Source organism: Sciurus carolinensis, chromosome 1 (genome assembly GCF_902686445.1).
Source record: "Sciurus carolinensis chromosome 1, mSciCar1.2, whole genome shotgun sequence".
NCBI classification, from domain to species: Eukaryota; Metazoa; Chordata; class Mammalia; order Rodentia; family Sciuridae; genus Sciurus; species Sciurus carolinensis.
The window spans coordinates 156,226,695-156,243,813 of NC_062213.1; the positions used below are offsets into that span (position 1 = coordinate 156,226,695).

The window sequence follows — 17,119 nt, forward strand, 5'->3', positions numbered from 1 at the left end:
GATGTTCTATCTCTGTTAATCAGCCAGGTGAAAACTAGTGACTCATAGCTGTGATTTGTGCAGCTCCTGGTAAATGAAAGAACCTCGAATTTAAGATGAGGTATACTTAAGGTGACTGAGTCATGGAAACAGAGCACCATGGAAACTGGAACAATACTAACAATCCCACAAAAGGTTGCTTCAAGTCAGGACTCTCGTGACAGGGGTCTGGAAACAGAGAACTAAGAGGATTCACAGTGGGTTTCTATGCTGCCAAAATTCTAACGCTGAATGCATGACAGAAAGTTTAGAGGGAAGAAAAGCACTTTCCAATATGTTCAAAATTATGGGAGCATGCAAAGAAACCATAACCAGGAGATCCAGCTCACCCCCAGTCCACTCACCATCCAGTAGCCAGTGTTGGCTGCTCCTGAGCTCCAGCTCTGACATCATTAGGCGTGTGATCACATGGTCTGGAACCAAAAGACCTTTCTCCAGGTACTGCCTTGCCACGTCACCAACTTCTGTTAAAAGACAGTTAAAGAGACACTAAGAAGGCTTCTAGAGGGGGAAAGAGCTTATGAATTCTTTTCTGACAGCTTCACCTTCTCGCTTACCCTTCCTGATATGGAGGGAAAGTTGAAGGTAATTGCTATAGTTTTCAAATCTTGGCTTCAAGAATGGCAGCGCGGTTGCTTATTTTGAACCATTTGTCTCCTGACGAATTATAAAAAGCAACTTCTAGAAATAGGCACAGCCAGAAAAAGTAGGAGAAAAAGGAAAAATATGAATTGGCCAAGATAAAAAATAAGAGTAGAAAACAAAGTTGGAGTCAAGAGGGGAGGATGGTACAAGAAGGCTACAGAGACGTCAGAGACTTCCCAGGGGTGAGCCACACACTGGGCCTCGGGCCTCCCAGCACTTTGTGGTAACAAAGACAGATGATCAACCACATGGGGTATGAAGACTGAAAGAAGCTGAGAAGCTCAACCATTCTTAGAAAGACCAAAGGGAAAATTTCCACTGGTCTTCAAAAAGATGCTGCATGACGTAACATAAACAGGTTTATTTCCTTCCATGAGCCTCAAATAGGCAGATGGCACCTTGATGACGCAATTGTAAAAGCAACTCAGCATTAGTGGGATGCCAAGCTCATAAATGGACGTGAATCTTTAAAAAACCACTTTCAGAGGAAAAAGTGCTTCCAATTGAATGTGATATAACAATTTTGTATATGTAGAAACTGTGGCTTGACTTCGGCAGGACAAATTATCAGTTGAAATCTGCGTATTTCTCAGAACCAAATATTTTTAACAAAAATTAAGTCCTCCAGGCAATTGATAATGAACATTTAAGAACCATATTCTCACAAGCTAATTAAGTTCTTATAACAACACAAAGCAGAATTATATCGCTGGGAAAAAGTCCAAGAATCATCTTGACCCCACTTTTACCTTGAAATTTGGTAGAGCCTTTGCTTTGCTTCCCCCAGACTAAACCTATATTTCCTCACCAAGTTAAGTGCTGAAATATGTTCAGTAAAGGACTCCAAATCATTGAATTGCTACTACTGGACATGCAGCTCAAAACAAGGCCAACTATGCACATTCAGTAACATGCTGCAAGAAAAAGAACCCTGTATAGGAGAAAGTAGCTGAACTGGAATTTTAAGGAGTCACTTTCATTCAAAAGTATTGTTGACTGCATTGTGTGTTATCAGGTAATATTCTGGAGATGTAGCTGTGGACAAAAGTTCCAGCTTACAGATATTGAGATAGTGTTACATGGACTAAAAGCAACAATAACCACCGTTAACTGAGCACACACTATGTCCCAGGCACTATGCTTTGGGTACTTTATAAGTGTTATTTCCTTGAATCCTGGCAAGATAGTCACCTTCAGACAGCTTTTTTCACACACCATAACATTTCCATTTTAAAATGTACAACTTAGTGACTTTTAGTATATTCTCAATGCCCTGTAACATCATCGCTCCCTAATTTCAGAATATTTTTACACCCTAGGAAAAAAACTTCCTACCCATTGAGCAGGCACTCCCCTTCACCCCTCTTCCAGCACACACCTCCCTCTAAAACTACTAATTGACTTTCTACCTTTATTTGCCTATTGTGAGCATTTCTTATAAATAGAATCATATAATGCATGGTCTTTTGTTTCTGGATTCCTTCACTTATCATAATGTCTTCAAAGTTCATTCATTCTTACCAGACATGCTGGGCTAGTATCAGTAGCGCCTTCCTTTTTTGTACTATTATTCCTTTGAATAATAGTACAAAGTCTGACTCTGCCATATTTTATACATAACATTAGTTAATGCACATTCGGGTTGTTTTTACTTTTTTTTAATGGTGCTGGGGATCAAATTGAGGGCCTCATGATGCTAGGTAAATATGCTACCACTAGGCTACACCCTGAGCCCTTCTACTTTTTAGCTATTATGAATAATGCTCCAGTGAATGTCTACATACAGGCTTTTACGTGAACGTAATACCTTTGTGATATTCACATTCCTGGACTAAACAATCACTAGCAGAAAAGACACAGAATAACTGACAAGTTTTGTGCTGTCCTACACTGCAGTGGTCAGGCCAGTTCTTTTTTTAGTCCCATTCACCCAAGTTCAAGGTGAATATAAACAATACGTATACATCTGAGGTGAGCAACTAAGATGCACACTTTGCACTGTTCTCTGCAATTCCAGATCTTAAATACATCATATATTGATATATTTGTTACTTCACTTTCTGCCTTGACTAACTAGAACAGCTCAATGAGTTAAGAATGAAGTATTTTGTTCAATATCATATCCTCTGTGCTTAGAATACAACCTGACAAGTTTTGGATGCCCATAAAAATTTGATGCATGAATGAATAAATGAACAACCATGAAGATAAATTTTTTTACCCTTACAAAAATCAATCTGATCTTCCTGGACAGTTATCCAAAGAGGGTTAGTATCCAAAGATCAAATATGGCCCAACTTTGCCAGATAGCAACTTTTTCAAAGGAGATATGAACCAAGCAAAGTGTGATGAGAAATTAGATGAGGCAGATTGTTAGGTATTTTTTATGCTTCTTGATGTTTTTTCCCCCTCCCTCCCAGTGCTGGGGATCAAACCCAGAGCCTCATGCATACGAGGCAAGTGCTGTATCACTGAGTTACCTACAACCACAGCCAGCAGCACAGTCTTAATTCTTCACCATTTCAAAACACAAATAGAGAGTAAGCTGATCAAGTAGAGGAAATGAGGAAAAGGAAACCCCATCAGTCCCTGGATTTTCAAGCAGTGACCATTGAAAAGCATGCCAGTAAGAGATGGGGCTAGACAAGGTGAGATCCTGAATGTAGACTTTGAAGGACTTTAAGAGATAGTTTTAGAAACGTCACTCTCAAAATCAAGAGAAGCTACTTAGATTTGTGTTGCCTTTTGCAAACTGAAAATTTTTAAGAATTTCAAAATGACCACAAAATATTAAGGTAAGTGCAGGGCTTTACAGGTCTGAACAGGCCACAGACCTTGGGTTGGGGTGGCAGGGTAGAAGCAAAGGACGACACGAACACAACAGAGGCAACGGAGGGAGGGGGACCTTCGTCCACCCCTAGAGAGGATCTGAGGTTTACCTAACACCATGCAACCCCAAGTTTAACCCCGTGGCAGACTTCCAGAGCTGCCTCACCCCAATTTACTAATTAAGAGAAATATTTAAGTGTGACATACTTTCCCAGCTCTGCCTGGCAGCCTGATTCCTCTCTGGAGGATAGACAAGTTCTACTAACCTGACATGAAATCAGACTTCCAACACATCTCTCAACCTCCACCACACAAACAGAACCAGCATCCAAAGCAAAGCGAATTTAAAAATATCTGCCTCTGCAGGGAAGACATCATTATAATAGCAAAACACCTGGTCCAGGAGACAGAGCCTATTCCTTCCTGAAAACTGACTTTTCATTGGCCCTTGTCAGTTCACTTGGAAGAAAAAAACATTATCATTAAATGTTAATGGTAGCATGTTTGGATAAAACAGATACCTGCTCCAATTTCCCAAACAGCATTCCAAAGACAGGCTGTGAACAAACACAATGTCTTATACATCCTTAGTGTACACACACACATGCACACACACAATTCATAAAACACAAGGAAGATTTTTTAAATAAACTTTAATCAATTTAAGGTTGAGCTAGGGGTGAGCTCAGTGATAGAGCACTTGCCTAGTATACAGGAAGACCTGGATTTGATCTCCAGCACTACAAAACAAATGAACAAAAATTTAGGGTGCCAGTAATAGGCCAACAGATTTCTATTCCTTTTTTCAAGCTTCACAACAACCAAGAATAAATCCATGTATTTATGATATTAAACAGAAAACCTGGTTGGTATGGTGGTGCACGCCTCTACTCCTAGAGACTCAGGAGGCTGAGGCAGGAGAATCACAAGTCCAATAATAGCCTGGAACAGCAATTTAGTGAGACCCTATCTTTAAAAAGAAAGAAAGAAGAGGGGGGTGGTTTTAGCTCAGTTGTATAGTTTCCCTGGGTTTAATACCCAGTACCACCCACCCCCTCAAAAAAAAAAAAAAAAAAAAAAAAAAAACCCACATAAAACTAATGATTAAAGACACCCCTAGAAAAACTTTTTTCAGAAAGGGAAAGATTGTTTAAGATTATATAAACCAGCAATATTGTGAGTGTGTACATGTTTGTATGTGTGTAGTTTCATCCCCAACACTGTATATATTAGAAAAATCAATGTTTCATCCATTTTACAAAATAAATTTTGTAGCAATGCACCTTAATAACCTCTTCTATATAACTACCAAATATACATTCAAATATATATAATCTCCTTGAAAAATACATTTTCAATTTCTAACGGGATCAGAAAATACACAAATTTTCAAATTCAAGACCACCTATAAAATTGTATATTTAAGATAAGAACAAAACTAAAACCTTAAGATAACATAGAACTTAAGAGAGTCTATCAAGTGGGTCACCTCTCCAGAATTCATGCCTCCAGGATAAGATTATTTTATTAGCTTCAAATTCTTCTTGTTAAAGTTGTACACTTTCACCTTAACAGGCTATGATAAAACACTGTCACCAGGCACTGGTGGCACACGCCTGTAACCCCAGTGGTTTGGGAGGCTAAGCCAGGAGGATCGAGTTCAAAGCCAGTCTCAGCAACTTAACCAGGCAGTGTGCAACCTAGAGAGACCCTGCCTTAAAATTAAAAAAAAAAAAAAAAAAAAAAAAAAAAAAATCAAAAAGGGCTGGCAATGTGGCTAACTGGTTAGGTGTCCTTGAGTTCAATCCCTTGTACCAAAAAATAAAAAATAAAATATTGTCACCTGCTGAAGGGTAGGATCCTGGATCCACACTTAAAATTATTCTAAGACTGGTTAAAAAGAAAGTGCATCTTTCTAAATAACGAAAAAAGCTAATAAGGAGGTGGGATTTCTTTAGAAAAAGCTTAAACACTGCAGATACCAAATAACTTCCAAACAGAAATACAGAAAGATCCAAAATGCAAAAGACTGATTACTATCATGAAATAGGGGTTTTCCAACGTTGAATGAGGCCTGTCCTAAAACTTTGAGCCTAAACACAGGGATTGCCAACCCACCAAAAGCTCTCAATAGCAAAATTGGATGGAATTTTACTGTGTTAGGTAGAAAAATAACCAGTAATTATCATGATTAAGTTACAGAGAGCTCTTATATTGCCAATCGAGTTGCATGTAAACGCCTTGTGATACAGGAATAGGTTTATCTGTCACAAGCTAAATGAAGGCATGAGCACGGAAGTATTATGTCTCTACGATATTAGTCCACGGTTACAGAAAGCCACCCAGACCCCCATCACTAAAAGATTTGTTTTAAGAAAGGTGGGATTGAGACCTTAAAAAAGTCCACTGTAATCAGGCAAAATACATTAACTGGAAAGAAAGTCTTTTGGGATCAAATGTTATTAACAATTTAAGGGTCTTTTTTTTTTTTTTTTTTGCAGTGCTGGGGATTGAACACAGGGCCTTGTGCTCGCAAGGCAAGAACTCTACCAACTGAGTTATCTCCCCAGCCCTTAAGGGTTTTTTTTAAAATTTCATTTTGAATATTTATCTGTCTTATCTTCCCCTTTACATTTTTCAATAACTAACTCAGAAATTGCCAGCACAAAGATGACAATGTTGTGTGGCATAAAAGCAAGGACTATCACAAGCCAGAAATCAGCTTGCAATCATCCTTGCCAGCACCCATGAGAGCTCCTGTGTCACTCCAGACCACTGTCTCCATCCCAAGTTGCTGCCATCACTCAGAACCACAGGCAAAACTCCTCTGAACATATCATATGTCCACACTTTTCTGCTCGACCACTGTGTGCCAGGCACCATGCAGAGCACTGCGGGTGCAAATGAGAGCATCCTCAAGAAGCTCACCAAGGAGGGGAACAGACCTGAGGATTAAGCACACACAAGTTCGATTCAGAAAATAAGCAGTTTCAAAAAGAGGGTTCCTAATCAGGCTACTGGAATCCTAAATGTCATTCTGCCTCTCTTATAAATCGCAAGACAATTTTCCCATTAAGGCTAAGCTTCAAAAGATAAGATTTAGTATTCAGTGGCTTCCTTTTAACATGACCTCTCTCCCCTCCTCCCCATCTCAAGACATCATTTCTACCGTGGAGTCAGAGTGGTCTCACTTGCACATCTGATTACATCACACCCCTGCTTCAAAGCATTCCACAGTCCATGCAGTAGCTTCCAAGTCCCTCCAAGATCTGTCCCTGGGTACATCCGCAGGGCTATTTCCTTTAGTCACGGCCTCCACCCCATCTCCACTCTCCAGCACGAGGGCCATTCCTTCCTCTTCAGCTTCCTCTGCACAAGCCCTCGGGCATCTTGCCCTCCAACCTGCAGCTCTCGGCACATCTGCATTTTATTTCTCATGTCAGTCTTCCCCACCACACAGTAGGGATGGTGTCTCTCTTGTGCATCACTGATGTAGGGTGAAGAGGGTCGGAAACAAGCAGATGTGCAATATGCACTTAAAGACTGGCCATTCCTTCCAATTCCATTCACTTCCCCACAGGGCCAGGCTAACTGGGTCTTTTATCGCCAAGGCAGCTACTCATAACAGAACAACTAGATTCATTTACAAATACTACAACCACTAATGTGTAAGCAAAATTAAAATATCACACTGGGATATGTCTTCCCCAGCTAGTACTTCATTTTCTTTTTTCTTTTTTTTTTTTTTTTTTGTAAACAAATGGGATACATGTTGTTTCTCTGTTTGTACATGGCGTAAAGGCATACCATTTGTGTAATCATAAATTCATATAGGGTAATGTTGTTTGATTCATTCTGTTATTTTTTCCCTTCCCCCCACCCCTCCCACCCCTCTTTTCCCTCTATACAGTCCTTCCTTCCTCCATTCTTGCCCCCCTCCCTAACCCTAACTCTAACCCTAACACTAACCCCTAGTACTTCATTTTCAGTTCCACTACAAAGACATATCAAAAACAATGACAAGGATGCTGTCATGACAAATGAGATTCATTGGCCTTGCTATTACAATTAAGTCATTGATTCAAAAAATATTTACTGAGCTGGGTGCTGTGGCACACGCCTGCAATCTCAGCAACTCCGAAGGATGAGGTAGGAGGATCATGAGTTCAAAGCCAGCCTTAGCAACTTAGCGAGGCCCTAAGTAACTTAGACCCTGTCTCAAAATAAAATATATATATATTTTTTTTTAAAAAAAGGGCTGAGAATGTGGCTCAGTGGTTCAATCCTAGGTGCAAAAAAAAAAAAAAGACGAAAGAAAGAAAGAAAGAAAGAAAGAAAGAAAGAAAGAAAGAAAGAAAGAAAGAAAGGAAAGAAAGAAAGAAAGAAAGAAAGAAAGAAAGAAAGAAAGAAAGAAAGAAAGAAAGAAAGAAAGAAAGAAAGATTTACTAAGCAACTACTCTGTACCTGGCTATGGCACATTTTGCTAAGGTCAGAGAAACCAAACCAGGGAGCATCAGAAGTTGTTACCTGTTTGTTTGTTTGTTTGTTTTTGTGGTACTGGGGACTGAACCCAGGGGCCTTGTGCTTGCAAGGCAAGCACTCTACCAACTGAGCTATACTCCCAGTCCTTTTACCTGTTTTTGATGGCTCTGGCAGGCACCAAAAATTGACAATCTGGCCTACTTTCAAATCAAAGTCAAGATAAAGTAATACTCTCCTATACTTTACTGACACACCCAAATACAAACAATGAAAATTCAAGTCTATTTTTCTGCCTAAAAAATATACCTATTCACCAGGCACTGGGGTGCACACCTGTAATCCCAGCAGCTTAGGAGACTAAGGCAGAAGGATCACAAGTTCAAAGCCAGCCTCAGCAACTTATTGAGGCCCTAAGCAACTTAGTGAGATCCTGTCTCTAAATAAAATATTTAAAAAGGGATGGGGATGTGACTCAGTGGTTAAGCACTCCTGGGTTCAATCCCCAGTACAAAAAAAAAAAAAAAAAAAAATATATATATATATATATATATCCATTTATATATATATATATATATATCCATTCATATAAAATTCTAGAACAGACTAATTTAGTGTTATGTTGAGGGATACACACATGTGACAAAGTATACAGTAAAGCAAGAGAACAATTACCACATGATGTAAGATGATTGGCCTGAGTAGGGAGAAGGAGAAAGGACAGATGGGGCTTCAAAGATACTGGTAATGTTTTATTTCTTGGCTGGGTGGTGGATACACAGCTGCTATCCTTTAAATCACACATATACATACCCATATCCTCTTTTTGTTCTGATCAAGTGAGGGCAAATTGAATACAGACGACAGAGCTGGACCATTGTTCATAGAACAGCAAATTCCCAAGATGCCTGTCTAAGTCACCAGAAACAGATAATTACTCAATGTTCTTTTCATTGTTGAAACTAGAAAATGCTGAGAGTGAAAGACCCCTGAATAGAGCCCGATTCCCTCATAAGGCAGCCCTACCCTACCTATCAGACATTGTGGAGGGAATAGAATAAAGAGAAACTGTTTCCCCAGTACCACCTCTTTTCCAAAAAGTGTTGATCATGTCAAAACACACACACCAAAAAAAAAAACAAAAAACAAAAAACAAAAGCCAAGAGGCCTGATCAACAATGAACTACAGCTTTGTGATTCTGAACTATAAGTTCTTTATTCCTCAGTCTGCGAGAATATTTTAGCACTGAAGAAATTACTTGGAAAAAAAATTTTTCCCAAGGAAAAATTCATCCTATAAACTGTTTATCCTTAATATCACTTTTATGAATCTCTCCTCATAAGAAAATATGCTTTTAAAAATCTTGGTTAAAAAACAGATGACAGTTAGGTGTGTTGGTACACGCCTATAAACTCAGCAACTCAGAAGACTGAGGCAGGAGGATCACAAGTTCCAGGCCAGTTGAAGCAACTTTGTGATTCTCTCAGCAACTTTGGGGACCCTGTCTCAAAATAAAATAGAAAAGACCGGGGATGTCATTTAGTGGTAAAGCACCCCTGGGTTCAATTTCCAGGACAAAAATTATATATATATGAAATTATACATATGAAATTCTTAAATTCAAGGCATTTTGGCACTTATGCAAATGAGTCATTTCAGATGTCCAAGAGCCACCCTTCAATTGGCCTTGCTCAAAGCCAGGCTCTTTTCCTCCATACCAAAAAGGCAGTTTTAAATCCCTCCCTGACACTTACTACTGGTAACTGTGAAGGAACTTCTCAATCTAGAGTAGTGGCTAAGAACATACATTTTAGCCTGGTGCAGTGGCACACACTTGTAATCCCAGTGACAGTGGAGGCTGAGCATCATTACAAGTTTGAGGCCAGCATCACCAACTTAGCAAGGTCAATTTCATAAGACCCTGTCTCAAAATAAAAAAAAATTAAAAGGGCTAGGGGTGTAGCCCTGTGGTAAAGAGTCCCTGAGTTTAATCCCTGGTATCAAAAAACAAACAAAAAAACAACAGACATTTTAGAGCTAGGAAGCGTGGGTTCAAATTCCAGTACAGCCATGTAAAGTTTGAAGACTTTGGTCATATTGTAAATTTTTTGCCTCCTTCAAGATGGTACCTCAGTTTCCTTGTCTATAAAATAGGAATGATACCACCTAGTGTTATCTTGATAGTTGTACATGATTCTTATGTATCTGGGACTTGGAATGATGCTGCTTTGCAAATTCCTTTCAAGGACATAGAGATAATAAGTATTTCTCCTACGTGCCAAGGGCTGTTTTGGGCAGTTTATATACATGAAGTCATTTAATCTTCACAAGCATGGATTAGGCCAGTGGTACTCATTCCCCACCTCTGAGAAGAGAAAACTAAAGCACACAGAGGTTACGTAGTTTGCCCAAATTAATTCCATAAGTGATAGAGCTGTACTTGAACTCAAGCAGTTTGGCAGAGTATTTTCTTAACTTATTCTGCACTGTCCAAGGGGTGTGAGCATGTCCCTGGACACAAACATTCCAAAAGTGAGTGCACTCTTCTGGAAGGCTTTGAAGCAAACACCTGTAAGGAAGGGACGGGGCACGGTGAGCAGTGAGCCTCCGTGTGAACTGAGTATTACTGGTGGTGAAGTGCCCTGTGGGGAAATATCCTTCTCAGTTCCCTGCAGTACTGGCTCTCTGACTTAATAAATAAGAAACTTACAGCATGTGTTCCTGGCAGCTGTGTCCTTCCAAACTAAGCACCCTGCAATTTTGCACCACCTATTGAGTCAGCCTCCTCTACTCCCTTCAAGGGTCTTTCCCTCGTCCCTGTCCACATATCTCCAATGGGGATCACAGGGATCTTCCTAAAATATAAGTTGGCACAAATCACTTCTTTTCCAACACCAATGTGTTCCATAGCCTACAAAAATGACATGTCCTAGGGATGGCATTCAGAATCTCTCGGGGTCAGCCCAGAACTATTCTCAAATCTCATCTCCCATCATTTCCTGTATGGACAACTTACAGGATAACCTGTCTCTACCAAGTGGAAAGTCAAGCCTGCTACAGACTCAGAGGAAAGACAGGGAAGAGAAGGAGGCAGGGCTACCTGTAAGTGTGATCCAGGCAGGGATACAATCTGACCTCAGGTCCCAAGAAAGCTGCCAGGCCTGGAGTTGGGCTTTTGAAGAGCTAGCAAAAACGTTGACTGAAGAACTACCCTTCAAGTCACACGTGCACCAGCCCCTCATGGGCATGCATCCTCCCACCTACACACACCCACTCAGTCTCCCATTTCCCACTGGTCAGTATCACCTGTACTCCAAGGTCATGACTGAAAAACAGCTAAGAAGCTTTCCCTGATGATTCCCTGATATCTCCTCTCCTCTTACCACAGAGCAGGAGGAATCCCTTCTTCTCCATGATCCACCAGCAACCAGGCTGAAGTTAGTGCCCGCAATATATCTGTTCAGACCAGAAAGAGACTTCCCCTTGGGTAGAGAAGGCCTAGGGCGTCCCACTGGACAAGTGTGCTGTGCCCACACACACATGTCCAGAAGATGCTGTTCTTCCAGGCAGACACAGCTCTGTCCCAGAGAACACAGCTCAGTGGGCAGGACAGCACTGGCTGCAATCCCTACAATCCTGTCAGTCAAGTGCTCCAACAGATCACACATCTGCACAATCACCTGGGGAGGCACTGAACTTTCACTGGACATGTCACTCTTGTTGAATGGAGTTGTTCACAAACCCTACATGCCATATTATACTCCCCCTGGGGCCAGAGACTACCTTATTTTATCAATAAGAGCCACTCTACTTGACAGCTCTAAACTCTACACCCTTCCATTCACAGGGCCCACAAACTACTAAATGAAATTTCTTCTCATTATACCCCTTGCCATATCTATTGTACTGTCCAATAGACCTGAGGACTAGTCACGACTTTAAGACAATTAAGACTCTAAAAAGCCTTCACATTCACAAAATAAGAATCAAACATTATGTGAATAGTTTCTTTAAATGTTACATTATAGTCTAATTCTATAAGAAGCCTGGAATAACTGAGAAAAACAGGTTATTGAATTAAGCAAAGCATTCTATTACCTGATTAGACTACACACATGGACAGTTAGCACATGTTAGGCAGTGGTTCTCACAAAGACTGCTTCAGTCTATTCAAATCAATTTAGAAAGATCATTACCACTCCTTGCATTTGGATATCAAGCCTGACCTCTAAACAAGAAAAGGATCTGTCCCTACAAGTAGGTGCTTGCTCTTCCTAAAGTTATCTGACGTTCTTAAACACCCCAAAAATGCATATGAGTCAACCTAAAAGATTGGTGATTAAGACTCCAAAGTATTCTCTATCAGAACAGGAAGTTTAGTGTTAAGGAAGCAACTTACCATTTTCAAACTAACATGCAGCTGCCCCAAGTGAGAGTTATACTAGGTAAGAACACCAAAACTACAGCTGCCTTTCTTCAAGCTGTCTCTTCCAGCTGCCTGTGACAGATAAGCTCTATCCTAAGGGTTTCCTAATAAATCACAAATTGATAGGGACTTGTAATCTTTTTCTGAAGAAGGTGACAAAGGTATAAGCATAACTTTCAAAATAATTTAAGATTTTTGGAACCATAAAGACTTTTGATTATTCACTTTTGTTCATAAGACTAAGATGCCCACGAGATCACGACACTCACTGACCACAGGCCCCAACATCTCCCCATTAGCATTTTGCTCCACTGTAGCTCATGATGGGAAAAATTATTCTTGGCATTTAAATTTTTAATAATTTAAAAATTATTCTGAAAGTTGTTCAAATCTGCTGTGTAATTGATTATCCCCTGGGATATTCAAACATTATCTAGATCTTTGTAATCATTTATCCCCCATTTCAAAATTAGTTAAAAATAAGTGAAAAATTATTTTTTAACCTATGATCCCAAATTTATGTCAAGTTCAAACATGCATCTCTCTATCACTAATCTTAAGAACTTGTGGTGTGAGTCACTTTTCAACATCAGCACCTTTTCAAAAGACAATACCTTTTAACATCGGAATGGCTTTTTTTTTTTTTTTTTGTTCCTCGAACTGCATTGGAATGGCTTTATAAGGAGGCAAAGAACAAACAAGACATGGGGAATGGCCACCAGTTATACCCTTGGGGTATAACTCTGCTTCCACTCACTGCTCACATGACTAAGCACATCCGTGTGCTTCACTTATCACCACTTCAAGTTCCACATCTTCATGAGAGTTGGACCCTTCTGCCTACTACCTTAGTGTGAATTTCAATTCCCTATACCTGGCCTTGGGTTCTCATATGACAGGGTAGGGGACTAGTCCCCCAGCATTCATCGAACCACAGCAATTGCTTTTCATCCACTGAGGTTCCAGCTGCCCTGAGAAGAGGACCATTAAAGGCTAAACAGAGTACTGGTTTTCATGAGCAGTCAACACACTGATTATACACATCTGGGTGTCAAGTAGTCAGGACCAGAACTTAGGCCTGAACCACCTGCCTAGAGGAGTTAAGGGCCAGTGCTTCATTAGGTCTCTTTCCTCTTATCTCCCTAGTCAGACCGGCTATTTACATTCACTTACTTTAATTTTGTATTCTGGGTCCAAAAATGTGCTGGCAGTGGATATGTTCCTATAATAGCCAAGGTACAAAGATGCATGGACAACAGCCATGACTGTGGGCGGGGGAGGGGCTGGCGTGACTGAGAAGGAAGGTGATCCAACATCCAAGCACCAAGGATATCCAAGAGATTACTGGAGTTTCATAAGCCAACACATTTTAGATGTCCTATGTCAGGAGTATTTTCTTGGCCCAGAATCAGAACACAAGCACTTATAAACACACCATGAACATCTGGCGTAGTACCACACACTGCCTTACATAATCAGCAGGGGACAGAAAGGCAGATTGGGATGGAAGCAGCAGAAGTTGGGCAAAGGAACAAGTAGGGAAAAGGCAAGTAATCTGAAAGGTTTGCCAAAACTCAGAAGAATTTCAGACCCAGAGTATTTAACCATCTTTTCAGGATCACGGTCTGCAAATCGGCCGTGGTATCCACCATACCAGGCACTGGCAGCCCTGAGGAGTAGGATTACACTTCGAATCTCCTGGGCTCTCTAGATTTTCTCTGAAAAAAAAAAAAACACAGAATAGCCTCCCTGTAACCTGATCACAGTCCAATTACCAGCCCTACTCAGAAGACAGGAATTTCACTTTTAAAGCAACACAAAAAGCCATCCCTCTCTGTCACAGAAGGCCCGGAGCATGGAGCAGATGCGCCCTGCACCTTGTGGCTGCCTCCCCGAGCAGGATCTTGGCTGCAGATCAGCCGCTGTTCTCCTCCAGTGCCATCTGCTCAGACAGGATGGATGGCTGTTGCTGCCCATGACACAGCCTTTCTCTCGCTCTCATTTTCCCCTCCCTTCCCTGAACTTTCTGGCAAGGTTCTCTTGGAGAACTATATCAAGAGGACCACAAATGTGTCCGGCACCAGCCTCCCAGAGGGAGTGGGTAGTATGGAGAGCAGAGGCTGCCACACCTCCCACAGGGCTCCTCAGCTGCACCCTCCAGCCCTCAGCAAGAACAGCGACAATATCAACACTAAGGACAACAGTCACCAATCACTTAAGCAACGGACAAGTAATTGTCAGAACCATGATGAAGGCTATTTTTCTTGAAATTGAAGTGTTTTGTATACAAAAAGGGAAAAATTAATCAACTTTAAAATGTGCCCGTTTTACATATTATGTATAGACTTATGTGCATAGAATGTATACGTTATGTATGTATATAAATATATATATACTTAAGCACAAGGTTAAGCTAATTCCTGCTGTGTGGCACATTAAAAACAAACTGCTGTGCCAAGTCTTTTTCTAATCCCTAGTATGAATCGTTTCATTTCATTCTTACAGCAACCCAATAAGGAAGTGCCATTATTATTCTTCGTTTTTAGTTGCAGAAATGGAGATAGAAAATGTCTGAGTAACTTAGTTGGATGCCTTCCCAGGCAATGGGATTAAGAGTCTGTACTCTGCCCACCCTTCCCCACCATCATGGTACTGGGGACTGAACCCAAGGGTGCCCCACCACTGAGCCACATCTCCAGTCCTTTTTCTTATTTATTTTGAGACAGGGCCTCGCTAAATTGTGGAATCTGAGATTCTTCTATCCCTGTCCCTGTCTCTGTCTCTGTCTCTGTGGCAGCTGGGATTATAACCCAGAGTCTATATTCTTTCAACACATGTCCTGGAGCAACTGGCTTCTCTGGCCTTGCCTCCAAGGACTTCCTAACTTCCTCAAGCAATTAGTCTCTTCCAGTTCTTCCCACGCAAGAATTCATCTATTCTTCAACTGCCTACTCGTATTTTCTAAACCAAAACACCTGAAGGGCAGGATTTGTTCAGTTGAGTGCCTTAAAGCCTCACAGAGCAAAGTATTTCATCAACAGTTTTGAAGATGGAATAAATAAAAAAGAAAAAAAAGGAAAAAAGTGTAAAATATATGAAGCAGGAAAAAATAATAAACCCTAGCACTTGAGGACCTGGACTAGTCAAAAGGAAATAAAATTCTATAATGATCTTCTTTCTTAGACTTGGGAGAGAATAAACTTCATCTATAATTTTAATCAGGATAAAAAAAAAAAAAACCTGACGTGTCAAAGCTTTGGCCCTTGTTTTGCTCTGGGCAATCCTATCTGTAAAGATAATCCTATCTGTAAAGATAGGATTAGGGCTGGGAATGGTGGCACTTGCCTGTAGTTCCAGTGACTCTGGTCACTGAGGCAGGAGGATCTCAAGTTCAAGGCCAGCTTCAGCAACTTAGTGAAACCCTAAGCAACTGAGTCAGACCCTGTCTCAAAATTAAAAAAAAAAGGGCTGGGGATGTGTCTCAGTGGTTAAGCATTCCTGGGTTCCACCCTCATTAAAAAAAAAAAAAAAGATAAAATTATGGTTTATTTGAGGGGTTAATAATGAAAAGAGAAGTGTCTGGGTAAGAAAGTAACAGATATTGGAGGACTGAAAGATGGAGATAATCACCAGAAGGGTGAGCAGGAAGGCCACATGCTGAATTGGAAGCCAGGGGAGAACAGACAGTGGCTGCAGGATGCACAGGGAAGGGCTGGTTCTAAACAAAGTAGTGTCTGCTGGGCAGGCCACGATGCGGCTCATGCCAGACGTGGACCCTCATCACCTCAAACCTTCAGTGCAACTTCATTATATAAATTCTTTGGGAAAGGAATAAGGGTAGTGTCTAGCACAGGATGAAGCCATGCAGAAAAGGGAAGGCCTTGCTCACAAGGAATGATCAAAAAGCAGAAGGGAATTCCAGAGGAGCGTGAAATCTGAGGAAGAGGTGAGTCACGCTGTACATGAACATGAACAGCTTTGTGACCCCAGCTTCAGGTTTCTATTTGAGAGAGTACTGGTGGACTTGGGGAGAACTGACACCCCGTTTAACCCATTATGTCCCACTGTCCTACATGACAGACAAAAATTGCCCAAACTAAGTTTTTATAGGTGTTATATCTATCTATCTATATCTATGAATATAGATGATGGGGCATAATGGATTACAGAAGAAAGATGTTTGTGATTAGGAAGCATCACAGACTTAACAGGGTCACCAAACACCCCCACTGTGAGAACACATCTATTCCCACACAGCACCATGACTATATAATACGTCATATCATGCCGCGTATCATAATGACTCAACACACTCAAATAGATTTGTGGTATGGTTTGAAAACTCTGTCCAGGCTGGCTCAGAAGCAGAAAAAAGAGAGGAAGGAAAAAGGAAGCACTGGAACTCTAGAAGGATTATTTCACTAACTAATCTAAAGATGAGCTAGAACACTACCAAGAGAAAACACTGAACTCTGCCAGACAGTTTGCTGGGTAGGACAATCTAATCCCAGTTATTTCAATCCTGATGGAGTTTTATATATCTGAGGGTGTTTCCCTAATTAAAAAAAAAAAAAAAAAAAAAAACTGCCTACAAGGTAAGAGCCCCTTGATTTCAAATATTAAGCTTATTCTATGGAAATGAGGTTGAATGCTCTACCAGCTAAACCAGTTTTAGAGAAACTTCAAAATATATTCACTTT

At 40.6% G+C, this 17,119-nt stretch overlaps 1 protein-coding gene across 6 annotated transcripts in view; it reads right to left on the reverse strand.

Moving 5' to 3' along the window:
- Positions 1–17,119, reverse strand: part of Ak4 (adenylate kinase 4) — a 62,148-nt gene that overhangs the window by 26,437 nt on the left and 18,592 nt on the right. For all 6 annotated transcript variants that reach the window (XM_047556994.1, XM_047556964.1, XM_047557002.1 and 3 more), the window contains exon 3: positions 384–503. In XM_047556994.1, coding sequence (XP_047412950.1) covers positions 384–503 — 120 coding nt within the window. The remainder of the gene's footprint in view (positions 1–383; positions 504–17,119) is intronic.